General features: G+C 46.4%; 3 protein-coding genes across 3 annotated transcripts; 2 read left to right on the top strand and 1 right to left on the bottom strand.

The window, feature by feature from the left end:
- Positions 1-5560: 5560 nt before the first annotated feature.
- On the top strand, positions 5561-13246 carry steap3 (STEAP family member 3, metalloreductase). Its single transcript, XM_084478715.1, has 6 exons — positions 5561-5656; positions 6265-6845; positions 9365-9692; positions 9924-10123; positions 10525-10689; positions 11049-13246. The coding sequence occupies exons 2-6, from the start codon at positions 6297-6299 to the stop codon at positions 11328-11330; spliced, it is 1524 nt and encodes a 507-aa protein (XP_084334841.1). The 5' UTR covers positions 5561-5656; positions 6265-6296; the 3' UTR covers positions 11331-13246.
- A 109-nt stretch (positions 13247-13355) lies between these two features.
- On the bottom strand, positions 13356-18919 carry cUnh2orf76 (chromosome Un C2orf76 homolog). The gene is made up of 5 exons (XM_084478716.1): positions 18635-18919; positions 17663-17713; positions 15684-15721; positions 15046-15127; positions 13356-13817 (listed from the first exon to the last, which is right to left on the bottom strand). Exons 1-5 carry the CDS (start codon positions 18762-18764, stop codon positions 13741-13743), a joined length of 378 nt encoding a protein of 125 aa, XP_084334842.1. The 5' UTR covers positions 18765-18919; the 3' UTR covers positions 13356-13740.
- Positions 18920-19592: 673 nt separating this feature from the next.
- On the top strand, positions 19593-25694 carry dbi (diazepam binding inhibitor (GABA receptor modulator, acyl-CoA binding protein)). Its single transcript, XM_084478129.1, has 4 exons — positions 19593-19729; positions 22508-22625; positions 24315-24377; positions 25318-25694. The coding sequence occupies exons 1-4, from the start codon at positions 19715-19717 to the stop codon at positions 25389-25391; spliced, it is 270 nt and encodes an 89-aa protein (XP_084334255.1). The 5' UTR covers positions 19593-19714; the 3' UTR covers positions 25392-25694.
- Positions 25695-26902: the final 1208 nt, after the last annotated feature.

Genomic DNA, 26902 nt, shown 5'->3' with positions numbered 1-26902 from the left:
CGACAGCCTTTGGTTTCGGTTTCACATGTGGTGATGGACGGCTCACGAGGGGCTTTCTGATGAGTCAGGACCCATCACCTCTCCTCAGATGATGTGTGTCCATGCTAATGCTCATTTATAATGCTAACCCTATGCTCATTTATAATGCTAACCCCATGCAAATACTAAAAAGCTGCACAGGGGGCAGATGCACCAACCACTGTCGCTTGCTGGTCCATAATCAATCACAAAAAATAAATGAATAATAAATAAAAAAGAACATTGCATGGCATTATTGCATTATTGCATTAAACAATTAAACTATTATGAAAAATAAACATGTCAGCTTCTGGATAAACAGGTTCTATCCGACAGCCCGACGCGTGACAACTATGCTGGCATGTGTGTGTGAGTATTTGTATTCATAAAATTCTGCATTCATATGACATAATTAGACAAACAGAGAGAGAGAGAGGAGGAGCGAGAGAGATAGAGGGACTACTGGGAGCTATATGCTCCTCTCTGGATGTGTCTGCCCCATCGCCCTACAGCTGGCTCCGTGAACTGTGAATGTGTTGGAATGTGACGTGATGGCTGCTGAACCAAAGAGCCGTCCTCATACGTTCATGCACGTGATACTTAGAGAGAGGACAGCGTGTGGAAGTCTTCCGTCTGTCTCCACTGTGCAGCAGCGTCCAGTCATCTCTATGCTGGTCCTGAAGGCTTCAGGAAAATGAACCACAAGGTAAAGAAGGAAAAGCGTTCCTGGTTAAATGATTATATCTAATGTCAAATCTAGGATATCAAGAATGGTCAAATACAATTAAAAAAGTATTTCAAGTACAGCCAACAGCCAACAAATACTGTTCCTGCAAAAGAAAATGGTATTTTAAAAGAACCAAGGCTTACACATTGAATGCAGGATAAGCACATTTTTTTCACATTATTTATTATACGTTTTTATTATTTAATTGGGGATGTGTCAAATTATGTTCAAATCATTAAATGATTTTGTTCTTGTCCACCATGGATACATTTAGTCAATGTAAGGACACACCAGGGACCTGTTTGTATATGGAAAGTGTTCTAATGGAAAACCAACCAGTGATGATATCTGTCAAATGAGGAGATATAGAACGAGACAATGGGTTCAGAACCAGAGACAGATGTGGACATGCTTAACAATGACATCAAGCACACCAACCATCGCTTTGCACCGCTGGTTATCAAGGCATGATGGGTAATAGGTTAGGACAGTGTTTTGTGTGGCAAGTGTGTGTAATGTTTGTGTGTGTGTGTGTGTGTGTGTGTGTGTGTGTGTGTGTGTGTAGGACATTGATGATCACGAACCAATGGGAGGGCTACACACACACAGTCCAGAGGCTACGGACTATATATATAGAGAGGAGGGCCACTGCGACAACAGGGGCTCACTTCATAACACGCAGAACACAACACTCACACACACAGTCACACACGGCAAAAACATGCAAATTAAATGAATTTCTTCTTCTTCTTCTTCTTCTTCTTCTTCTTCCTGAATAAGTGCACGCCCCTGACATAACCCCAAACCCTATCCAAAATACACATGGACTACAACAACCACCACCAAACTATATCAACTGTGTACAATATTCAAAATACGCACAATGATCCATTGGTGTCTGACCTCCTCTGGAGGTCAGGTCCTGGAGGTCAGGCCCTTCTGGAGGTCAGGTCCTTCTGGAGGTCAGCGCGGTAACGGGTTGCTGTAATGATCACATTGGCCACAGATGTGTGCCATAGGCTGAACATCAGCGGAGGCTGGTGACTTTAGAAATTAGGGAAGATAATTTGTGTTTTCATAAGGAGCATTCATTTATCAAATAAATCATGTTTTGAATAATGTGACCACGTGTAGCATTGGCAAACAGGTTCATCCACAGACGCCTGTTAAACCACACACACACACACACACACACACACACACACACACACACACACACACACACACACACACACACACATTAGAAAGCATCTCCCCTTTGAGAGACTGGAGTGTGGTTGACCTTGTTTTAAGTAGCTGAACAACAAATCATCAACTAAATGACTCCATCAGTGCCCAGGAGGGGGTGCTCCCTGCAGGATATGATGTCACTACGGGGCTCCCCCCCCCCCCCCCCCCCCCCCCACGTGTGTGTGCACGCCCGAGCGTCAGTGAGTGGGGGTGCATATGTATTATATAATTTTGATATGTATTTGAGAGGGAGAGTGAGGGGGGAGGGCAGACGTGAATACGCTGACACACTGCAGCTCAACAGCGTCAGGACCTTCTGATGCTGAGAGGGGGAGGGGCTTGCAGCATCAAATGGGCGGGGCATGTTCCCTAGGAAGCCGGTGTAACCCCGGCCTTCACCTCACCCTCCCCCAGAGACTCTCCCCGGGACCCGAACCCAGACAGATAGATTGTGATCTCGCCATGACATCTACAATTATGAGCTTCTGATAAAGAACACACAAAAAAACATGACTTTAAAATGTATAGACAATTATTTATTTAATTTAAAAAAAAGAACATCACAGCAATAATCAAATGTGATGAGTGTGTAACGCTACATTTCTCACAACCTCATAACGAACTTGCACTGAAAAATAAGGACAACCTCAGCCAGAAACACACGAGTCACCGATTATGAGACACACAAAACAATTTAAATGCTACTCAAAGACACACATTACTGACTCTTTTTTTTTTTTTTTTTTTTTACAAAACTGAGAATGCATTGTTTTCGAGATGTCTGCCCAATCTCTTCATTGTGAGGCTCCTCTCTTACAGAGCAGCTCCCGACAGAAACCACATCAAAGCCTCTCAGCGTTTCAAATGGCTTTGGTGCAGCCAACGTCGGTTCATTATTCCTTGTATTTCCGTTTTGACATCCTGCTCGCGGTACGAGGTTCAGGGAATCCAGTTAGGTGTGAGGAAAGGCGGTCAAACAGCCCTGCCCACAGCATCGGAGCACAACAGACCCACGGAGCAAACAAGAACACTTATCTGTTCTAATCGGAATATGAATTCACATATAATAGCGCCGAAATGAATTTCACTCTGCCAATTGCCGTCCCGATTAAAATAGGTCAGACACTCATTTGTGGGAAAGGCTGGCCTTCAGGAGAATACGTGGTGAATGAATGAGTGTCAAATACTGATGCTGTGACTCACTCTGACAAATTCCCAGTAAAGGACTTATGAACCGTCATACATTGGAATAATGGGTTAGATTGTCTACATTAATACATACACAACCCAAACTTTCAAAAATGCAATTTAACTGCAGGCAGGCACACTTGACGTCGTTACTTTCTACCGTCATTTAGACATTTTAAATGTCCAGGGAGGATTGTGTTTCGTGTTCTCCTCACAGGCACACCCGCCCGCGCAGTCTCTGTCTGCTCCCGCTCTCACACTGTAGCGTGTATCGTCTGTCACCATTTTCTTTCATTTGTCTCTCCCTCCACCGCCTCACTCCCTTCCTCTCCTCGTTTTCTCTCTCTCTTTCTCTCTCTTGCTGTATCTCTCTCAGGGCTTCAACGTCAGCTACAGTATGTCTCTTGCTCTCTCCCTCCTCTCTCTCTCTTTCTCTGGGCTTGAACTATATCCCTCTTTCTCTCCTCCAGGCCCAGTCCTGCATATCTATTATGTTCTGACTCCTGTCCCCTGCTCTATCGCTCTCTCTCTCTCTCTCTCTGTTTCTCTCTCTCTCACTCACTCTCACTCTCACTCTCACGCTCTCTCTCTCTCTCTCTCTCTGTTTCTCTCTCTCTTTCTCTCTCTCTCTCTCTCTCTCTCTCTCTCTCTGGCTGGGAGGGCCTTGGGTGACGCCTGCCTCTCGGTCCCTCTCTCTGATTGGCTGGACGGGGGCTTGGAGGAAGGTCAGTCCACGGCGGAGTGCTGCTGGAGGTGAAGCTGCTCAGAGGTCAGCAGGAAGGCACGCCTTGGACGAGGGAGGGAGAAGCTAGAGGTGGATATAGGCACACAATAAGATTCTGTGTCAGAAAAAAACATAAAAAAAACATTGTTAATAATCCAATAAAAAGTCTCACATTTGTCTTTATTACACACATTGTAGAACATCCACAGTTAATTTCATTTAAACACACACACACACCGACTGGTCCAGGTTACATCCCTTATCCCTGTGTATCAGGTGTTGTTGAATCACAGGAGAGGAAACACACGGACAGACTAACCCTGGAGGAACCCAAGGATTGGTATTCTCTGATTTCCCTGGAGGATCAATGAAGGAAGACATCTTCCCTGATTGTATTTTGTGTGTGTGTGTGTGTGTGTGTGTTTGCGTCAGACGTCACCGCGGCTGTGTGTGTAACCCTATATCTGGGCATCGCAATTGTTAGCTGAAGTGTGAGAGCGTCTACATGGAGCTCCCTCGGACTGTTTCCCTGACCACGCAGGCCTCGGCTCAGCATAACCACGTTGTCAACGTAATTAGTGTGTATTTTAGACTAGGATGCGGTTGCGTCAATCACCAGTTTGCAGACACTCAATTCCTCAGGTCATCCCACAGTGCCACTCGAAAAACACACACTTTATGAATCGATGGGGTCTTTGGGGACTAATAGAGTATGTAGAACATGTGTTTGAATTTTAATAAATACATGTGACGTTAGAAGAGAATGATGCATGAAACCATATATCACGGGCTGTGGAGGGGACACTGCCCCCTACAGGCTGTGGAGGAACTTACTACTTAAATGACATCGGGCTGTCCGCGTAGAGAACCCTTAATCATGGTCGACGTGTTCCACATTTTAATAACACAATGCGAAGCGTACTATTTATAACGGATCAGGATGCACTATTTTTTTGCGGATCTATTTTTCAATTCGAGCTCGCTATCCAATTAATATCCAACACAGGGCTTGAGAGGTGGATCTTCTTCTTATCTCCTGACCTACTCAGTGGATATAGCCAGGGGTTGGCATATTCATAAGAACATTTGGAAGACCGGTAGTCAATTAGAATGCATCCTTTCGAGATGAATCATTTTTAAACAAAGGATGTGGCTGTTTTAAAATGTAGTTAATTTGTCACATTCACAACAATTAAAGCAACAGCAATGAAATGCTTGAGTCTCAGGTACCCTTCAACAATGCTTATTAAATAATACTATTTATAAGAGAAACACAAGGAGACTTCAATAAACACAAAAGTAATGCAAAGACACAGTGTATTTACAGTGCTTAATTTACAGTGGTTTAGTTGTATATTTTTTACTAGCTGGCAACAAAGGCTAATTGTATGAATTTAATATACCAATATTTCAACTTTCAGAAACAAATAGTTTCCCTGTTCTCCACAATAAATACGTGTATGGAGTCTATATGTTGTAGGAAATAACATGACTCTTATAGCCTATATATGGGCCTATATATTTTTTTTTGTCTTTCCTGGAAATATTTCAAGCACAGGTTGTAACGTTCCACGCTGTTCCAGGCAGAAGGCCTATCTGCGTTTTATTTATCTCACGGCCCCAGCTGGTGGGCGTGGCTTCAGGATATATAACAACTTTCAAACCCTTGACGAGTCATGCATCAAGGTCCGGCGGACGCATGGCATGTGGAACACCATCTAGACTACTTAAAAGACAGTCGTAGAACGCATTTTTTAACAACGATTAAGGTAGGCCTACGGTTTCGATGCTTCTTGTTCTATGCAACATTGATTTCTAACGATAAGAGATGTTATGGAAGAGGGTGTTTCGTTGTGTCGGCTAGGACTTTCCCCCGAGCAGAGGACAAGCAGGCGTTAGGTTCCGATTTATGGTGAAACCTCGAGGCTAGGTTCCTGTTCTGATCCCAGAATATTGCGCCTCTTTGGAGTACGCTGTAGCGATGTTGACAGTTTCGTTTTTATTCTACTTCTGCAACAATGCTGCGGTTTTGTTTACCAATCTAATGGGTAAAATGATTTGGTGGGCTGGCGAACGGTTCTGTTCGATTAGGGGTTTATACATGTTGTAAAATAAGTTAATAAATACAGTTAATGTGGAATTATTTGAATTGCTATTATTTCATAGAAACAGTAGGCCTATACTTTCTTTTATGCCTACTGTCTCACATTTCATCTCATTTCATTTCATTTCATTTTTCACTTGACCTAGAACAGTTCCCAATCCCGTTATGACCTCTTTGGTAAAAATGCTTTGTTTGTACACAGTCTGCGAAGTAGCTTTACCATTCACTACAACACACACCGTTCTCCCTCCATCCCACCTCCTCACCCTGCAGTACCCGGACCGTGACCACACGGCCTGTCCGTCATGTCTGTGGGGGGGATGAGAACCCCCCTGCTGGTGGAGTCCGGACTCGAGGAGGAGGTGGAGGAAGAGGAGGAGGAGGTGGAGGTCCTCCACAGCGAGGAGGAGCTCGGGCCCCCCAGGGTCCACCCTGCGGTGGGCGTCCTGGGCTCCGGGGACTTCTCCCGCTCCCTCTGCAGCAGGCTGCTGGCCTCCGGCCACCGGGCGCTGGTGGGCAGCCGGGACCCGTCGCGCCTCCCCGCGGGCCTGTTCCCCGAGGGCACGGAGCTGGGCTCGCAGATGGAGGCGGCGGCGGGCGCGGAGCGGGTTGTCTTCGTGGCCGTGTTCCCGGAGCACTACCCCAGCCTGGCGGGGCTGAGGGAGGCGCTGGCCGGGAAGGTGCTGGTGGACGTCAGCAACGCGGAGCGGCTGGGCGGCGGCGGCGGCGGGGCGGCGGGGGCGTCCAACGCCCACCGCCTGGCCCGGCTGTTCCCCCGGAGCCACGTGGTGAAGGGCTTCAACGGGGTCTCGGCCTGGAGCCTTCAGACCGGGGCCCACGACGGCAGCAGGCAGGTAGGGGCCACTCAGCCCTCCCCCTAGGGGCCACACACAGGACTCTAGGGGCCACTCAGCCCTCCCCCTAGGGGCCACACACAGGACTCTAGGGGCCACTCAGCCCCCCTCCCCCTAGGGGCCACACACAGGACTCTAGGGGCCACTCAGCCCTCCCCCTAGGGGCCACACACAGGACTCTAGGGGCCACTCAGCCCCCCTCCCCCTAGGGGCCACACACAGGACTCTAGGGGCCACTCAGCCCTCCCCCTAGGGGCCACACACAGGACTCTAGGGGCCACTCAGCCCCCCCCCTAGGGGCCACACACAGGACTCTAGGGGCCACTCAGCCCCCCTCCCCCTAGGGGCCACACACAGGACTCTAGGGGCCACTCAGCCCTCCCCCTAGGGGCCACACACAGGACTCTAGGGGCCACTCAGCCCCCCCCCCCCTAGGGGCCACACAAGACTCTAGTAATGCTTTTCAATGCGTATCGTTGGGATTTTATAAATGTGATCAATCAATGGGAAGTAGTTTTTTTTATAATTTGTTGAATATTGTTTTGTGATAACTCAATAATACTAATGCATGATCTACAAAAACTGCAATGGTTTTAGCTCTCATCAGTCAGCGGCACACAAGGAAGGATAAGTCTTTGACAACGCGTCAGATTGGTTAGATATGGGACAACCATCAGTCAGCTGATGTTGGGTTCAGTCCATGGCGCCGCCTGTCACAGCAGCATTCCCCAACGGCAGAGAGAGTACTTAATGACTGAATAATTAGTGTGGATATTAATTATTTTGATGCCATGTCTTTAATCGTTTGGATAATTGCACTCTGCACTGCATCAATATTTGCTTAGTTTCTACTTTCATAAGTAATTAGCATTTATTGAAATACATAGACAGGTCATAGTCGTCATAAAGTACGTGTCAGGAGGAGGGCGTCAGCTGATTTCAGGCGATCTTTGACCCCAACAGCATTGTAGTACGCCATAGTGTTACCTGCTCGACTGGGGAGGAGGAAATATTTAAGTAAAAGCTGTTGGGTAAGATTCTAGAGTTGGAAAGACGGGTGACAAAAAAGTTGAGCAGTTGAGGCGTTGATTTTGAGGCTAAACCCCCAAAACATCCCCTCTCTCTCTGCCGTCGGGGATGCTGCTGCTGTGGTGGGCAGGCACCAGGGATTGAACCCAACAGGGAAGAGATGGCCCCGATGGGTCAGAAATGAGCCGAGAGTGGTCCTAGAGGTCAACTGGCTCATTAAGGTCAGGCAAGGTCACCTCCAGACAGTCTCACAGCCCACTTCAGCTGACTGCTGGTTGTGCCATATCTAACCAATTAAGACGCGTTGTCAAAGACGTACTATGTATTATGTTTCAGATATGTTTACTTTACTCAAGTTAGCAGCTAGCCCGGCAGCTAGCACTGGCAAGTAGCGTCTCATAAGACCCACTTTGTACCTGGAGAGGTCGGGGGGGTCACTGCCACGTCCGGACTTCCATCAGGGGGTGAAGGAGTAGCACTGCCTGCCCAGAGCATATTCCGACCGATTTCAAGCGTTGCAAAAGAAAACGTATGATGGAAATAGAAGCAGAAGAAACTTAACAAATGGCTTTGGTTTTCCACTGCTGGAGAATGCTCTTGGCCAGTAAAGGAATTCTGTTTGATAGCGACCACACCTTGCTGCCTTTTTAGACTGGTAAATAAACAGCTTTTAATGCTAACGTTGGATATGTTGCGATGGCTAGTACAGGTAGTTACTTATATAACGTTAATGACGGTGGTAATATGTTTGCTTAGTGTTTGTTGATTCACGGTTCAGACCAGTTAGAATGCAATGGGGACGGCCACCAAAACCCTCTGGTTACATGCTGCCCCCTATTTGTTGGGAGTGTAAGTTACACGTACACATTGCGCCTTTTAACTCATTTCAAAATAACGAAAAATGAAACAAAAAACGAAAACACCCACTTTACACTTCATTCATTTGAGTATAAGATAATATAAACAGATGGGCCCACTGCCAGACCCTCCCCCCACACCCCTACACCCCCTGCTAGGTGCTGATCTGAGACCCTGACCCGCCCTCCATCCCCCACACCCCCTGCTGAGAGCGCACTCACACTAGGCAAAGTTGCCCTGTACCGTAGTACAGGGCAAGTACGATTGCCCCCCCCACCACCCCCCACCACCCCCCACCCCCACTGTGCCGCTGGCCTGTGCTCACACTAGGGCAGTCTCAACTGGGTCTTGTACATACATCCGGTTGCGTATCCGTGCGGCGTGTGCGCGTGTGTCGGCTCATCAGCGTCTGTACCGCGGCCTGAGGCAGCACACCTCTCCGCAGTGAACCGAGGCCACGGCGCTGAACTGTACTGGAGGACGGACGGCGCGCTCACACCAGCCCGACCATCCAGACTTTAGGGGGCAGACGTACTCGGGGCAACGGTGCAGACAGGCCTAGTGGGAGTGCGCCCCGGAGACACCTGACCCTCTCTTCTCCCCCGCCCCCCCCCGCCCCCCCCCCCCGCCAGGTGCTGATCTGCGGCGACGGGCCAGACTCCAAGGCGGCGGTGGTGCAGCTGGCCCACCGCATGGGCTTCAGCCCCCTGGACATGGGGTGCCTGGGGGCCGCGGGGGCCCTGGAGGAGGCCCCCCTGCGCGCCTTCCCCTCGTGGCGGGGCCCGGTGCTCACCACGCTCCTCCTCTTCCTCTTCCTGTACGGCTACGGCTCGCTGAAGGGCGTGCTCCTGCCGTACCTGGCGTCCGGCCAGAACCACCTCTACCAGCTGCCCCTGGAGACCGTCAACCAGACGCTGCCGGCCGTCGCCATGGTGACCCTGGCGCTGGTCTACCTGCCAGGTAGGTGCAATCTGAAATCCAGGTCATCACAACACCTTTTTAAAAAGACCAACTATGGCGACTGCTGTTGCTCAACCCACTGCACTAACGATGGGGGCTCTTAAGAAGCCCTCCGACTGTCGGAGCCGTGGAAGACACTTTGAAGGGCTTTGAGTTCAGGGCTCCCTTCTGTCACGTCAGTCGATCTAGTGAAGGGACCCTGTGTTAAAGCTCTGACCCTCTGGTCCCCAGGTCTGCTGGCTGCAGGCATTCAGCTGAGCAGGGGAACCAAGTACAGGAGGTTCCCCCGCTGGCTGGACGGCTGGCTGGGCAGCCGCAAGCAGCTGGGCCTGCTGAGCTTCCTGTGTGCGGGGCTGCACGGCGTCTACAGCATGTGTCTCTCCATACGTAGAGCCGCCCAGTACAACCTCCTCAACGCAGCCTACAGACAGGTGCGTGCGTGTGTGTGTGTGTGTGTGTTTGTGTGTGTGTCCTCCATAGGACTGTTGTAAATCTTCAGTGTGACCACTCTCTCTCTCTCTGACGTCCTCGCTGCACAACGCCGCATTGTTCACACGTAACACTAGACATCCTCATAATAATACTCCTAATACTCTGGAGATTATCAGGAGAGGACTGCTTCGTCCCACAAACGGCAGGGCGGTGATACATGCTCAATAAATAAATAAACTAACTCAAACAAACTACTACTATGTCCTTGCAGCTGTCAGTATCAGCCGCAATCCACCACGCGTCTTACAACACCATGTGTGCGTTGAGCTGAACTCTGCGTTCTTCCCTTGCTGGTTGCTCTCTGTGAACCTGTGGTGGCTTCGTGGCTCTGCTTCTCCAGGTGAAGGCGGAGATTCCCGACTCCTGGGTGGAGCAGAGCGTGTGGCGGTCAGACCTGTACTTGTCCAGCGGGATTCTGGGATTTGGAGTTCTCTGTGTGTTGGCCCTCACCTCTCTGCCCTCGGTCGGAAACACGTTGAACTGGAGGGAGTTCACGTTTGTCCAGGTCAGAACAAAGCCTCGTTATATGAACGGACACGTTATGTGTAACGTAAGAAATAAGGATCGTGACGAGGCCAGCTAAACGATATAATGAACACATGTCATTTCAATACATTCTCACAGTGGCATGGCATGTTTTACAGCTCAGACCATTCATTTATTAGACACTCCCTCATAAGCAGATTTTTTATAAGGGAATTTCACTTGTGTCTACTTAATTCAGCGTGTGTGTGTGTGTGTGTGTGTGTGTGTGTGTGTGTGTGTGTGTGTGTGTGTGTGTGTGTGTGTGTGTGTGTGTGTGTGTGTGTGTGTGTGTGTGTGTGTGTGTGTGTGTGTGTGTGTGTGTGTGTGCGCGTGCGGCAGTCGGGCCTGGGCTACGCAGCGCTGACGCTGGCCGTGATGCACACGCTCTTCTTCGGCTGGGACAGGGCCTTCTCCCCGGGCTCCTACGCCTTCTACCTGCCCCCCGTGTTCGTCCTGGCCCTGGCGCTGCCCTGCGCGGTGCTGGTGGCCAGGCTGCTGCTGGCCCTGCCCTGCCTCGCCTGCAGGCTCAGCAGGATCCGCCGCGGCTGGGAGAGCAAGAGGCCGCGCAAGGGCCAGGGAGTAGGGAGAAGCAACGGGGTGGTGGTGGTGGCAGACTGCTGAGGAACCAGCAGGGGAGTGACGCAAATTGAAGTTATGCCAGAGGACTTGTGGATGGATTCAGCCGACGGTGAACATGGATGGTTTCTTTTTAAATTGTCTTTGTGACGGTACGACTGCTGACTGACTGAAATATACAACCAGTTTACACTAGTCTGCACTAATCAGCCAACCACGTTTTGTCTCATTCTGTAAAAACCTTTTTATATATTTTACTTGTTAAACAATCAACAGTCAACTTTTGAGTTGGAAACACTTAATTAAGTGTTTAATGACAATATTAACAGCCTTTGTCGGTCAAAGAGACCATTTAATAGTGTGCAGTCCAGTGGTGTGGACTTTTTAATATTTGGATATGTTTAAATACATCAGAATCATTAAAGAAGATGTTTCATTGGCGGTGCCTTCGATCTATCTAAATAATTGTGAGTCGTCACTCACAATAAATGCAATAGGTGCATTATATTTGATTTGGAATTGATTACAGAAGACTACAGGGATATCTTGTGACAAACTAAAAACATGTTATTGTATTCTGCATTGAAGATATGTCAAATGGCCTTCAGATTCACTTACCTCTGTGTATGTGAAACTATTGTCATAAATATATGGCCTGTCAAGCCCTTTGAGACTGTACAGGGGATTAAGGGATATACAAATAAAACTGAATTGAACTACTTGGCACTGGATGACTCCTTAGGCTGGGATTTGATCCTTGGAATAGTGCAACAGTAACAAAGGCCCTTGCTTCATAGGACGGGGATAGGTTCAGCTGTTAAGGTTCCAATGTGTAGGATGTCTTTCGGTATTCAAACAAGTCATTAACGGTGTTCTGTGCGCTCTTAACTGGCTGTGTTTTTGTGTCACGCGCGAGGGCAGCGGGGCTGTGTGTGTGGCGTGAGTGGGAGGGGGATTTGGAGGGTCGTTAGTAAGATTCTCGTCAACAAAGAGAGGAACGGGCTGGCCAGAATGTTTTGTTTGTAGAATAGATCAGTTGTAGGGTGTGATTTCATTCATAACATTGTTGAAATCACTATCGATCAGACTACAAATATGACCAGGTCATTTTAAGCTACATAGCTTGTCGAACAGGTGATTTCCATTTCCACTGCCAGGTCTGAAATGTGTATGTAATACATGACCTTGAGACAAAACAATCTCTTAAAGACCCCCTAAAAAGACGATTGAATGTACTTGTATACTTAAAAGTCCTCTTCAAGACTGTTGTTCTTGATACAGAGGTGGCTGTTAGAAGTTACAATCACAACGGGGGGGGTACAAAAAATGAGATGTCTTCTCCATTTCTCAAGGAAGTGGTTTATCACCACTGTCACATGCCAGCCTCCCGCTACGGTGAGGGATGAGGGGGACTAATGGAACCACCAGTGGTGAGGCATATTTTACTGCATGGTCTACGAGGTCTCCTTGATGAGATGCTACACCACCATCAGGACCACGCTGGGTTCTCCCTGTGATCAGGTCCTCATGGACCAGACCTGATGGATACGCAGGCGGATATACAACACACCACGCCACGCTGTACCTGTTTTATACGTTTTGTGATGCAGTTTTTCAACAATCTATGCCAAACTAGTGGCATAGACAACAGTCCGTGCCATTATTTTTGACCCCTGTTGGGGTCTAATCTCCTTGATGCTGCCAGTCATTTCCTCAACTATCGCATTTATCCTGTTTTGTCACGGTATCTTTTGTTTACACATGCATCAGACCTTCGATGTTGTTTCAGGTTGCCTTCATTGCCATTGGACAAGCAACAGGAATGTTTGAGACAAACAATTGCAATTGTTTGTTTACCATTCATTTTCATACTTAAACTAATGTTAATACTAATACACATGTTTATACAAATGGAGTAACTGCACTGTTTATCCTCCTGTGGAAAAGCAAATATGTATATCACTGAAACACCACATTTGTACCCTGACTCATTATTTCAGGATTAATCGCGACTATGATTATCTCACTTTTAGTTGGGGAAGAAACTCAGTTACTGAAATAAGACTCCAATCTGGGCCATCTGTTTTATTCATCATTAGATAACGTCAACCCAACAGATGAATATGAAATTTTAATCAAAAAAGTAATGCAGTAATCATAGTATACTACTTACTGAAAAGCTGTGATATTTAAGCGCATCCTGCTGCATTTCGTGACTATGGAAGTGTGGATCAAACTTAATATTCAACACAGGACAACCTTTATTTGAAATAAACTATACCCACAACTCCAAAACACTTAATGGTGTCCAAATGAAAAAAACATTTCTGGTCTCTGTTTGAAGGCTTATCTTGACAGCTGCAGCATCAGTGTGTGTAGCGTGTTCTTTTGAGCTCGTCGGTACGTTTCACACGTGTTTCGGTTCAGCGCGCTGTTATGTCTCCCTGGGCTGTCGTCACCACACAGTCTCAGGGTTGGCCTTAAAGAGGCCGTAGTCTTTTCCACTGAAGAAGGCCATCTCTGTTTCATTAGCTGTAAGGACACAACGGTATCAACTTACAACTGGAATGAACTCCACAGGCACAAGGGAGGGAACATATTGTAATGGAAGATATTAACATATACATGTGTATGAAACATTTATTAACAATTCAGAAACATCTGAGTCGAGAAAAGTGATGAATCGAACCAGGCGATTTCTATTTTAAACATATAGCAAAAGGGCCAGATTAAGGGCTATACAAATAAAACTGAATTGAACTACTTGGCACTGGATGACTCCTTAGGCTGGGATTTGATCCATGGAATAGTGCAACAGTAACAAAGGCCCTTGCTTTATAGGACGGGGATAGGTTCAGATGTTAAGGTTCCAATGTGTATTCAAGTATTTCAGTATTCAAACAACTAGTTTGACTAGTTTAACTAGTTTCAAACTAGTTTCAAACAACTAGTGTTTCGACCCCCAAACCAAGAGGTTCAGGGACTGAACCACAATGTCTGCTGCCTAACCCGTTCAGACCCTTGAGCAGGGCGCCCTCGCCCAAACCCGCTTCTCAAACGACATCAACGAAACATGACACTTTGGAATTCAGTGTCAGCTGAATGCATAAAAAGTAGTGATTAAATAGCAGTGAATTAGTAACTCTCCCCACATGGTGAGGGACCGACAGTTTGTATGTATGCGTTCCCTCGGCCTTCGTCTCTAGAGCCGTTCCTCCGATCTCCTTCACGCGCGCCGTGTGTACCGCTGGGGACCCAACGCAGTGCAGCAGCGTCGACTTATTCCGCATCAAACTATGAAACAAAACAAAGGCCCAGCGGCGTTCTACAGCCGGGGGGGGGGGGGGGCTCCAGGCCCCTCCAGACCCCTAACCCCACCGGGCCGACGCGAGGCCGACGGCTCATAGTCTGCGGTTCACGTGGTCTCTTGGATGCTGGCTAGACTACCGTTATAGCACCGACTATAATAAGAGGTGTCTGCACGTCCCCATGTTTTCTCGCGCCGATCGGGGTTCACACTCGGCGGGTGACTGGAGCGCAGCGGGGAGGTTGTTTGGATGAGTGGTTCTCGAGGAAGCGGCCACGACCGGCCCGTACCGAAGAGCCACTGCACCCCAAGCAGCGATATGAGAGGCCGAGCCGTCGGCTGGTCCCCAAAAGGAGGGTTTTGAAACGGGCTGCACTGGCAGTATGAGATGGGTGGATAGAGATACGTAAAGATACGAAGATAAGGTTGAGGTATGGGCCGGCGTGTCCTCACCTACTCCAGCAGCCGCCAGAGTCAGTCCTGGACGCAGGATGAGTGTGTCGTCGTCCTCCAGGCTCATCACCAACTCGTTGGTCTGGGAGGAGAATGTTCCTTTAGACTTTTGTGTTTCTTTGTCTCTTTCACATCCGAGTCTCATTTTTCACAAAGGGATCATTATAGTCTTGTATAGCAGATTCATTTTTCTTCAAATCAATTAGTAGAAAAGTGCTGATTAATGTGTACGATCAATTATTTAATCTTCTTTCACTGGCATTTGGTTGGTATTATCCCCACAGTATGTTGGGTATCCCTGGCCCCCTCTACTGTGGCCCCTGGTACACCCTCTCCCTGGCCCCCTCTACTGTGGCCCCTGGTACCCCCTCTACTGTGGCCCCCTCTACTGTGGCCCCTGGTACACCCTCTACTGTGGCCCCCTCTACTGTGGCCCCTGGTACACCCTCTCCCTGGCCCCCTCTACTGTGGCCCCTGGTACCCCCTCTACTGTGGCCCCCTCTACTGTGGCCCCTGGTACACCCTCTCCCTGGCCCCCTCTACTGTGGCCCCCTCTACTGTGGCCCCTGGTACGCCCTCTACTGTGGCCCCCTCTACTTTGGCCCCTGGTATACCCTACATCCTGCAGAGCCCTGTACCTTGGCTCCATGCGCTTGGTGAATGATCTTCAGCGTGTCTAGAAATGCAATAAGAAAGGAACAAATGTTGTTGTTAGGTCTACAGCATAAAATACAAACATTTGTGAAATAGCTTTTGTGCAGCTGCAATTGAACGTCCAATAATTGACACCCATTAGATGAGGCAGATACCTCACAAGAGCAGATCAGGAGAAGCTTCCCATTTAGGCAGCGCTTCAAACTTTGACAGAATCAAACAATGCATGCATATTCTAAGTTCAATGTTCACTCTCGAGACTGACCTCAGGTTCACTTATTTCACTCTGTTACCACGTTGTTTTACAGTGTCCTGTCCATGACCGACACTCAATATAACAGTGTCCGGTCAATGACCAGGACCAACACTCAATATAACTGTGTCCTGTCCACTCTAACTGGCTGTGGAACTGTGACGGTACAGTTCCCTCTCTCGGCTGGCTGGGGAAGTGAGGGGTTTGGGGAATGTCGATGTTATGCTCCTTGTAAACGAAGAGAGAGGTACGGGCTGGCCGGTGTTTTGCCAAACTATGCTCCCTGATCAAACCGTGCTACCTAGTGGTTCTGCGCATGCCGACAATATTGATCCGTGGTGTAAAATACACATACTGTACCCTGAAATCAACAATACAAACGTTACAATACAGTATCAAAATAGGCTCCCCATATTCTTACAGTGTACAGGGAGTGAGTAGTGGTGTCACTACTACACTGTGACACCACACACTAACCTCTCTACTTAGACACAACTGTTTCGGAACGCAGTTCCGGAGTCTGGTTCACTGGCCAAAACGTTTCTGTGTTACAAAGTCAGAACTTCAATTTAGTATGCTTTCTAAAAGCCTAACTGAGTTTGGTAGGGCCTACATCAAAACCTATGGCAGAATTGTTCTATTTTCCATTTTTGATGTCTAGATTTATGAATCAAGTCCTGCATAATCCTATAGTACATAGTAAAACATTTCCCATGGTTAACCATAGCCTAATGGGTATGACTGGTACTTTAGCTAAGCAGCACTGGGAGAGGTCTGCGTTTGGATGGGAGACCATTCAGTGTCTTCATGGGTTTTGTGTTCAGATCAAAAGGTAGACATGTATTTTTCTTGTATTTTATTGACCACTAGGTGTCCCTAGTGAGCATCCGAAGCCTCGAGAACTGAACCATTTTTCAACACATCTGACTGGAAAGCTTCAAAGTATTATGAAGCTTCATCTGGCCATCACTACTCACTAGTGGCAGGTAGGTATGATTCAATACTCTGTTCTGCCAATGTATGCTCCCTTGTCAGAGTCTATCGAATCATGCTACCCTATCAAAAAATGCTACCTTATGTGTTTGGTAGCGTATTTGATCTGTAGACCAATTTCCTCCATCAAACGATGCTCCCACTACCCCATGTAGCCTGGCTATTGCCAGCCTGGGGAAGCTGCTGTCATTTTCTTCAGCACAAGAGGCGTGATCAACGGGCGGAGTTAAATTGACTCTGTACGCAATTGGCTGCTTGCCGTCGCTTCCCTGTCGTCATTGTGTTAAACCAGCCAATAACGCGCCAGGGGGAAAAGCCAGCTTGGTGATTGGCTCCCGCAAAAACGTATCGAAACTAGAAAGAAATGTATTGCTCTTCTCCAGACCCTTCTGCAGGGCAAACTCAAATCGCCGGCAGAATGGGCGGGGCTACCCAGTCTACACCCCATGTACACTGTAGGAATATGGGGAGCATATTTTATTACTGTATTATAACGTATTTATTGGAGATTTCAGGGGTACAGTATGTGTATTTTACACCAAAGATCAATAGATTGGCAGAACGTTCTCCATAAGATGTGATTTATTGAAATCACCATTGATTACAGATATGTCCAGATGGTTACATGACACATTGCAAATATAACTTTAAAATTCTAATATTGAATTTGCTTGAATTAACATGAGAGTGACTGTGACTTATTCCAGATAAACTCACCATATCCAAACTTCTTGAAGGGAGGTGGGAGACCAGCTCTGGTGGCCACATCTGGGGAGGACACGGTCACATTAATGGATTTGATATTCTATACTTCTATACTTAAGACTTACATTTTAGTTTACATTCACTAGTCTCTGTGTATGAGCCGATTACTTTGTTTTCATTCTTGCCCCTACAGGGCAAGTTGTCCAAGGAAAGGACCTGAGAACTTGGGGGTGGTTTTTGGCTGGAAAAGCAAAAAAAAAAAGTATTTAGACCTTCTTATGTTTTCATTTTCAACAATAATATTTACTTTGCATATGTGTTTGAATGAGCATTGAATCGGACTCATACATAAGACACTTTCTTTTGAATCTCATCTGGACATTCCGTTATTTTTGCAAGACATCAAGCGTCTACTATAGTGTATATATACCAGCCCGAGTGATCTGCACAAGGAACAGCAGTGGACATGGTAGTCACTATACTGTGGAGCACTAGATTGGGTAGCCCCACCCACATCTGCACATGGGGATGGAAAGGAACATGTTTAATCTTCCTGTTTCCTATCCCAATCCGTTTGGCACCAATCACCAAGCTGGCTTTTTTCACCTGGCGCGCTATTGGCTGGTTAACCACGATGACGACAAGAGAAACGTCGCAAGCAGCCGAAGCGGAGCAACCGCTGCCCGTTGATGCAGCTGTCGCTGCTGGTTTAAATGATTTCAGGGGCACGTTTTCTTTGAAAGCTGAGCAGAAACTTGCTCTGGAGCAATTCCTCCAAAAAAAGGATGTATTTGCTTTACTGCCGACTGGTTTTGGTAAAAGTTTAATCTACCAGCTAGCCCCGCTGGTGGCCAATTGCTTGCAGCCATTTGAACTACGCCCGCCTCTTGTGCAGGAGAAAATGACGGCACCCTTACCAGACCAACGTGCGATCTACGATTGGACTTGGTCTGGCAATAGCCAGGCTAGTGGAGCACCCCCCACCTGTTCTGATATGCTTGATGAAGTCCTCTACGCTCTGCTCCAGATCCACGCCACGGAACACCACCGGTTTGAAGTTCCTGTGCTCAAAGGACCTCACCAGCCGCACGGTCACCACCGCGTCACCGGACATAATGTCTGAATTCAAATGTAGACTTTTTCCTTATGATAAATTGCCTGCCTAGTTGTATGATGCTCAGCCCGGGCCTTTTCATATCACACTCGCTGATGTTTGAGGGGTGTCGGTGTGGTGGCGTCGCACTCGCTGCTGGGCTGGCTGCATGTTTTGGTTCTACTGCTTCCGGTGTTTCAACAACAGACCAGAGCAGTCGCCCCCCGGTGTTGCCAGATTGGGCCAGATTTCCCCACCCAATCTGGCAACACCGGTCGTCCCATCCGAGTTGAGTCATCAGACCTGACGTGTAGAGCACCGAGCATCGATGCGCGCACACACACACACACACACACACACACACACACACACACACACACACACACACACACACACACACACACACACACACACACACACACACACACTCAATATAAACTAGGCCACGCATTAGATATTTTAGCCACGTGTACTTAGAATATATATTTTTTATCTAATAAATTATGAACTAAATTCCATTATTATGATTAATTGTATTTAGTGTAGTTTAATTTGTACATATTTATGTATAGTATACCGCGGCATGGACTTACATGTCTGCATAAACACGACTGCGTAAATATAGCTATATAACAACTTTATTAATTGATTTAAAAAAAAGAATATAACATATAAAGAATATATAAAGATATATACCCTTGGCGGTTGGCCCAGTACCCCTTGCCCCAGTACCCCTTGCCCCCGTCTCGGTAGAAGCGTTTCCAAACCCAGGGATCTGATTGGTTTCTGCCCTCACTTCTCAGCCAATGGGCCGCGAGCCTTCAAGGAAACATCCTCGTCAGCCAATAGCAGCGCGTCGCCCCCAGGGTCCTCACACCGAGCTCATAAAGGCTGCAGAAAATCGTGCGTTTATTCACACCAGCGGTCTGCCTTTGTAGTAGAAAGTGGTCCTCATTTCAAACGGTTCTGCAATGGCTGATCTCAAGGTGTGTATATATTTTAATATTACAAATGTTAATAGAGACTGTTAGTATTTATCTACAACACAGTACTACCGTTATGTAGTCCGGCGTTGATCACGGGGTCCCTCCGAAACCAGGCCTCCGCGTCAGGCCGTCTCGGTTTAGGGGCGATCAGGTGTCTCTCGGGTGTCCCTGTCTCCGCGCGTACGGTTGATTAGTAACTTTGTACCGTGGATCATCCCGGAGGGAGTTGACTTCATCCTTTCAAGAGGCTGGCACGCTGTTTCAGGGCGGGGGCTCCTTCTGACAATAGCCTCTCACAACACAACAGGCATTGTTTGGCGTGAGGACTTGGTACCCAACCCTGGTAATGAGGGCTCATCCTGTCGAGTGTTATTAGGGGGCCAAGCGGGCCCCCTATTGTAATGTCGCTGAATTTATTATTGTGCACATACCTAGCCAAAACGTCTCGCTTTGTATGAAACTTCACTAGAGTCACACACTGATCGGCCCAATGGTGGCGCTATAGCCATCGTCTGAAATGCTATCTTTGAACATGCTTATCTCCTGACCCATTAAACCATATCCCCTCATGATGGACCCATGACCTATTACTTCCTGCCTGGAAAGTATTTGTAAAAAATCTCGACCATAAGGATTCTAGGTTGTTTTACTCAATGAAAATCCCTTCTAAGATACCATCTATGGACCAATATTTTCCATCCAACGAGAAGAGAAATCTGTACTGTTAAAATAAAGCCTCCAGGGGCCAATAACTCAGAAAAAAGGGCGTGGCACAATGTGGCATTAAACCCTCATCAAGATCCTATGATCTCGAGTCCAATACAAAGGGTCTTTAGGACAAATAGCAGAACAAGTTGAGAAACGTTTTGATACTTTTGAATGAGGCCGTGACAACCAAATGGGCGTGGCTTGTGACTAAAGTTATAGTACCTAGACCAGGGGTGTCAAAACTGTACAGCGGGGCTGACGGGGTTGTTGAGGGGGGGGGGGGGAGTTGACGCGCCAGGGTTACCGCGCCGACACGCTGATATGCCGCGATATGCCGGCGGGCCAGTTCTGATAGATATTATTCGATATTATCTAGCGGGCCAGATTAAATTACACTGCGGGCCGGATTTTTGTAGACAATTTTCTTTCCTCACGATGAACAGAAGTTCCTTAGGAGCCCATAATCTGTAACAACATGGCCCAGGATGGCCAACTGTGCCCACTTTTAGGTGGCTGGGTTCATTTAGGCGGGGCAATCATCACCAAACCTGGTGTACTGAAAGAAATATATGGCAAGATAACCTAAAGGTACCTAAAGCTACAGTTATCCAGGTAGGACCATAGGGAAGAAGCATTACTCCTGCATGTCCATATGGTGCGGTGATAGTGTGGGGAACAGGACCCTAGGGTTGGGACATTTCAGACATCTGAAATACATGTTTCCACTGTTTGTCTTATAGACAAGTTGATGATGATTTTGAGATGTTTACGTCCAGTAAACACAGCATAATTACCTATACAATTTTACCATATTTACCAAGCTTCTTCTTATTACCTACGAGTATGGAAGACTCCTCCTTAAAATATAGCCTGATCTTCGCCAGTCAATGGAAGATTCCCAGCTGTAGAGCACAGATGTGAAGGAGGTCCCTGGTTCATGACATGAAATGACATGAAATACAGAACACAGCTTGTAGAAGTTGACGGTTTATTGCAAAGTCTGCAAGATAAATGAGTCACAGAGCAGTTGCTACATGTTGCCATGTAGTATAACTCTCGAGTGGGTTTAGTGATGGCTGGTTTAACCTGTGTGCATTGCACTGCACAACATGTGTGCTGCAACTATAGATCTATGTGTTGTGTTTGAGATCTGCAACGTCCTTTAGCTCAGTTAAGTGTCAAAGTGAAAACAAATGTTTATCAAAGACATGTTATTCAGTCATGGTTAAGTCAACAGAAGTATGTTTGACACTTTGACACAAAGCAGATCAATATTGATGTAGTTTGTGGCAGTTGACAACAGACTTGGGGCAGATCCCTGATAACTAATATTGCCAGGTAAGCACTTCTCTGCAACCTGATCTGCTCTTCTGTTATCAGCGGCCTTTGCACAGGGCCGATGGTTTTGGAGCCTAACATTAATGCAGATTGCCTTTCCTGTAGCGACTGGACTGCCCTACAACATTATAGATTCATAGAATCATGTTTGGTGTGCTTTTATTCAGAAAGCTTTCCCTTAGTTTGCCTTCTGAGTGACCTATTAAGGATGAGATTGCAATAAAGAAGGAAAGTTATACAATGTAGGCAAAGATAGTTCTTCCTCTTCTTGATTACTTGATTTCCACCTTTTAATTTGAATTCTGCTCATGGGTCTTTTCACTTCCTCTCTGCCCTAGTTGGCACGCGGTGGTACCGACCAACCACAAGCTGAGGGGCTTCTGATCTGCCAAAGACTCTGAGCTAATCACTAGCCTCTTTGTGCTGTTGTGAAATCCGTCAGAGGCAGCTCTATTGCAGCTTTTCTGACCCAAGTACTGGAAACACATGGACATTTTGGTCAGCTCAGGTGGTCTTGTCGCGGTGGAAGTAATGATGGAATCTTACTGTGTGTGTGTGTGTATCACGCACGCACGCACACACCTCATAACCTTGATGTCAGCAGCCTAACCTGTAGGCTTCCCTAAGATGCCGAGCCGCTACCTGACATCTGAGTTCACTGTTAGCCTCTGGAGGATCTGTAAATATCAGTACAATAATAACGGTGCTTTGTTTCCCTCTGTGTTGTTCCAGGCTAAGTTTGATGCCGCTGCCGCCGAGGTGAAGCAGCTGAAGAGCAAACCAGAAGATGCGGAGATGCTGAAGATCTACGCCCTCTTCAAGCAGGCGTCCATGGGGGACAACAGCACAGGTACACACACACACGCACACACGCACACACAGGGCCGACGGACTGCGGGTGTAAGTGGGACAGGCTTGGGGGGGCCCAAGGCAGAGTTTAATAACATAACTAAATGTGACAGGTCATGGAAACCAGGGGAACAAGTAGTCCCTGGGGCATTTTGAGTTATTCACAGATTCTGAAAGTGTAGTTTCTAAGCTTTCCAACGATGTGTAACACATGGACATCTGATAATATTTGAAGAAGTTGTGGCCATTTGAATGTAGACAAATCAGAAAAGAGAAAGAGCAGAAAAAGCCTTTCAAAGGTTCAGTTTTCAGCTGAGGAGGTTTTGGCTGGGGAGCACAATGGTGCTCATTTGCATCTCATTTAGATAAGCCATACCCCCTGTCACGGCCTGTCAGTGGTCTGGCAGGGCAGAAAGTGGTTTGAACAATGGTTATCAAAAGCAGTCGTTAATGTTGATGTGGTGTTATTTTCCTTTTAGTGGACTGAAGGTACGAAAATCACTTATTTTGAAAAAAAATCGCTTCTTTGTTCATGTCCGCGAATGTTGGCTTTGTGACTTGTGTCCCTGGATTCCATGACCCATCACAAATGTCATGCGGCAATATGTCACAGCCACAGTTAAATACGTTGAAGTCTGGCTCTCAGAAGAGAAAGGTGAAGAAAGACAGGGAAGGAAGACAAAATTGAGGAAGTCAGGTTCTGAATAACTTATTTTCTATTTTCTAGAAAATGGCTATATCATCCTAGCTGCCTGCTAGTAAAACTTATTTATTTTACGCCCCTGCGCACACACACGCCCGCATGTCTCATACACAGTATGTCTTCACACACAGTATGTCTTCATACTGTGTGTGGCTTCATCAGTACAATGTTTGTTTGTAGTTGTCTGTAACCAACTATTTGTTTTTTAGAACATGTAGCAATAGTTTAGACCAATGGTATTAAAAGCCTAATATAATGGTAAGATATTTTTGTTCTGAAATGTTTTTTTTATATTGTTTCCATTCATGAGATTATTTATATATAGATATAATATAAAAACATTGGTTCATGATTCAACTTGGCATGCTTTTAGATTTGAAGTGTTTGGTTGATCTTGCACCACACCCCCAGCTGCCTGCACTAGAGAAAGTGACATGAGGTTCAGTCACAAAGAGGCCAAAACTTTAGAGGCCAATTTCTTTAGCAAAAATCTGCTTCTGGAGGGAATTCTACATTTAGGTGGACAATGCATTCAAAACAGCACCTAGATCTTGCAGCAGGTTATTGGTTAAAAGTACACTGCCAAAATGAATGGGCATTGTTATCACTCTTCCATAATAGGTTCAGATTACTATCAGCATAAGGCTTGAATGAAATGCAGCAGTCTTTGCATATGCCTTTCATGGTTTCTCCTCTTGGAAATGTTTGGGTGCCGCATGTCTGCTTATGACTACATGCATATGAAAAAATAAAAATAAAGAAAAAATAATAGCCAGGTGGTTCCCATGAAAATGTCCGCCTTTGAATATCCAGGCTGTTAATGCTGCATCTCTGGGTGTGAGAGTTCAGTCAAAGCAGCACAATGGAATAATCGTCAGGAACAAACCTTGTGATGCTGGTTATCCCCAAACTGGTCTGTTCGCTGCCTAGACACAACACAACTCTTTTATCTGGTGAATGTTTCTATACACATTTTTGTCTCTCCAGCTTTCCCCGGCATGTTTGACTTCACTGGAAAAGCCAAGTGGAACGCGTGGGATGCAGTTAAAGGTAAGCGTTTGGTTGATTTGTCGGTGTGTTTGTGTATGGTGTGTTTTGCCGTGTGAGTTTAACCTTGTTCAGTTATTGTAGCTGCTGCGTTCTGATAATAAGCTTCTCGTCTGAATGTGGAGTGGCTTAGTCCCGCCCACCTCATGCTCACTCCAGACCGTAGAAACGGAAAACATTGTATGGGAGTCAACCGAGCTAAAGAAAAAGAAAAAAAGATTGGATTTTATCTGATTTTCAATTAAATGGTCCTGGCAGGGTTTGTCGAAAGGCATTTTAGTCAAAAAAATATCAAACTGTTTGAAAAATGTCATGGGTCAACTTGCTACGTTTTTTTTTTAAGGAATACAAAATTAAGGAAAACAAAAAAACAATCTTTCAGCTCTAGTTATTTTAGTTTGAGGTACTTTCAATCATATTCCGCCTAAATCTGCGTGGCCAGTGACTTTGTGATGACCTCTAAGTGTTGGTCGTAGCGTTAAGACAGTGACAGGTTGACCCACATGTATGCAGTTAGATTGACGTCAAACCCCAAGCCCCATGATTGATGGTTTGACTTTGAATACGAGAGACAATCAAAATGCAAGACATGTGTGGGGCGCGGGCAAGAGATAAAATGCTGTGCAGTCCCACACAAAGCAGGACACCTGGTCACCTGGTCACCTGGTCACCTGGTCACCTGGTCACCTGGTCAGCCTAGCAGCTGTCTTCGGGGCCGCTATGCAACCGCATTGTCAGAAACGGCCCTGGCTCAGGCGCTGAATCCATCACACTCCAAATTCTAACATTTTTAACCACTCCAACATTAACCACTCCATTTCCTGTTTCAATCACTTTCGGTGTGCAAGTATATTCAACAGCAAGTTTTAATATTTTACCTTTGGACTATGTCTTGTCAAACGGCTGAGTAAAATAGTATATTTATCCTGGTTGTTTTGAACAGGAAAGAGCCAGGATGACGCAATGACTGAATACATCGCTATGGTGGAGGAGCTGAAGACCAAGTATGGAATCTAATGTGAAGCGTGAGCACAGATCGACTGGACTAATCTAGCTAAGTGATCTACACTCCTCGAAATGCCTTAAACCCTGTAGGAAGAGCGCCCTCTGCTGGTGGACTACCGCACTGCACGTGAATGCCAAAAGGACCAACAGAAAAGTCTTGTAGAGATTTTGAGGAGGTAGAGAGAATAACAGATTAGACTTAGACCCGACTGAATCAGTTCTGACATCAAGTAACTTCATATCGTATCGAAATGACTTTTGCTTGTTGTTGTAGGACCACCTGTAATAATATAAAGGCAGACTTCTTAACCAAAAGTTGTTGTACTTGTTTTTGTGTGTGTGCGGTTATTCTAAACGGGAACTGCAAAACACACCAGGAGTGTGTTTGTGTAGGCCTAATGAATATTCAAACGTTTGTGTTTCTTTCTGCTCTGGGGATTTGCATATAGTCTACACAATTTCACTCCAACATTGTCGTACCAGTTTCTTCAACTGGTTGGACACATCCATCACATGACACGTCACATGACACTGGGTAAAGGTTAAGCACCCACCTGGGTAAACAAAAGCTATATTGTTTTAAAAGCCACGTGGTTTCGATCTAGTCTACACTTTCTTTAATTGATATAAAGAACATTGCAGGCCTCCATTTATTCCAGACTGTTCCATATCTTCAGGTTGTTAGTAGGAAGCACTTGCTCATGAAGTGAAATAACATTAATAACATTTATTAGACGATCATATCGAAGGAAGTGACAAAACACATTTGTTGACCAACACGGTTGAGGTGGTGCAGATTAAGTTCACAGAGGAGGCCGAGTGTGAAGCAGTGAAGTGAAGTGAAGGCGACGACCGCTCTCCAAGCTGAGACGTACACTTCTACTCAAACAATATTATTAAACGAGTACCAATGCATAGGCCTATCTGTCAAATAGATGGCACAATACAAATTTGTCGAATGCAATAAATAAGGCAAAACTTTTAACATGTTGATTGAAAAGATAATTGACAGTTTAACTTTGAAGAAGTATTGATAAATATTTGACTTGATGTATGTAACTGTGTTAGACACCCAAGGGTGTTTATGTACACCAGTTCCAAGCGTATATGTTTTACACTTCTGTTCATGCGTATATACACTTAGCTGAGTATTATAATGTGAGCAAATACAAACATCACCATCCTCTTCTTTGTTCCTGATCTGATCCTGAACTGGGAGTAGCCACACACTGATCACGGATGTCCCCTTTTTACACCATGTGTATTCCACCCCTCAGTGTGTGTATTTGTCAACAGTTCTCAAACCACCTTAAAAATTTCCTAGTTCAGCTGGATTTATGGGTGAATTCTACATAGAGCATAGACGTTTGCGAAGATCCACATCACGACTCGGAGACACAACACAGATCTCACACACAGAGCTGCCTGCATTAATACTGTCCCCCGAGTTAACGTGTGAGCTCCACAAGGGGGCAGTATAGCGTTTCCAACTGAAACTATGTTGATAAGGCAATACAGGGTGT

The sequence above is a fragment of the Micromesistius poutassou genome (assembly GCF_964030765.1).
Source record: "Micromesistius poutassou genome assembly, chromosome: 14".
Lineage (NCBI taxonomy): Eukaryota > Metazoa > Chordata > Actinopteri > Gadiformes > Gadidae > Micromesistius > Micromesistius poutassou.
The sequence above is the reverse complement of the archived record's forward strand: the minus strand, read 5'-3'. Positions and strand labels throughout refer to the sequence as shown.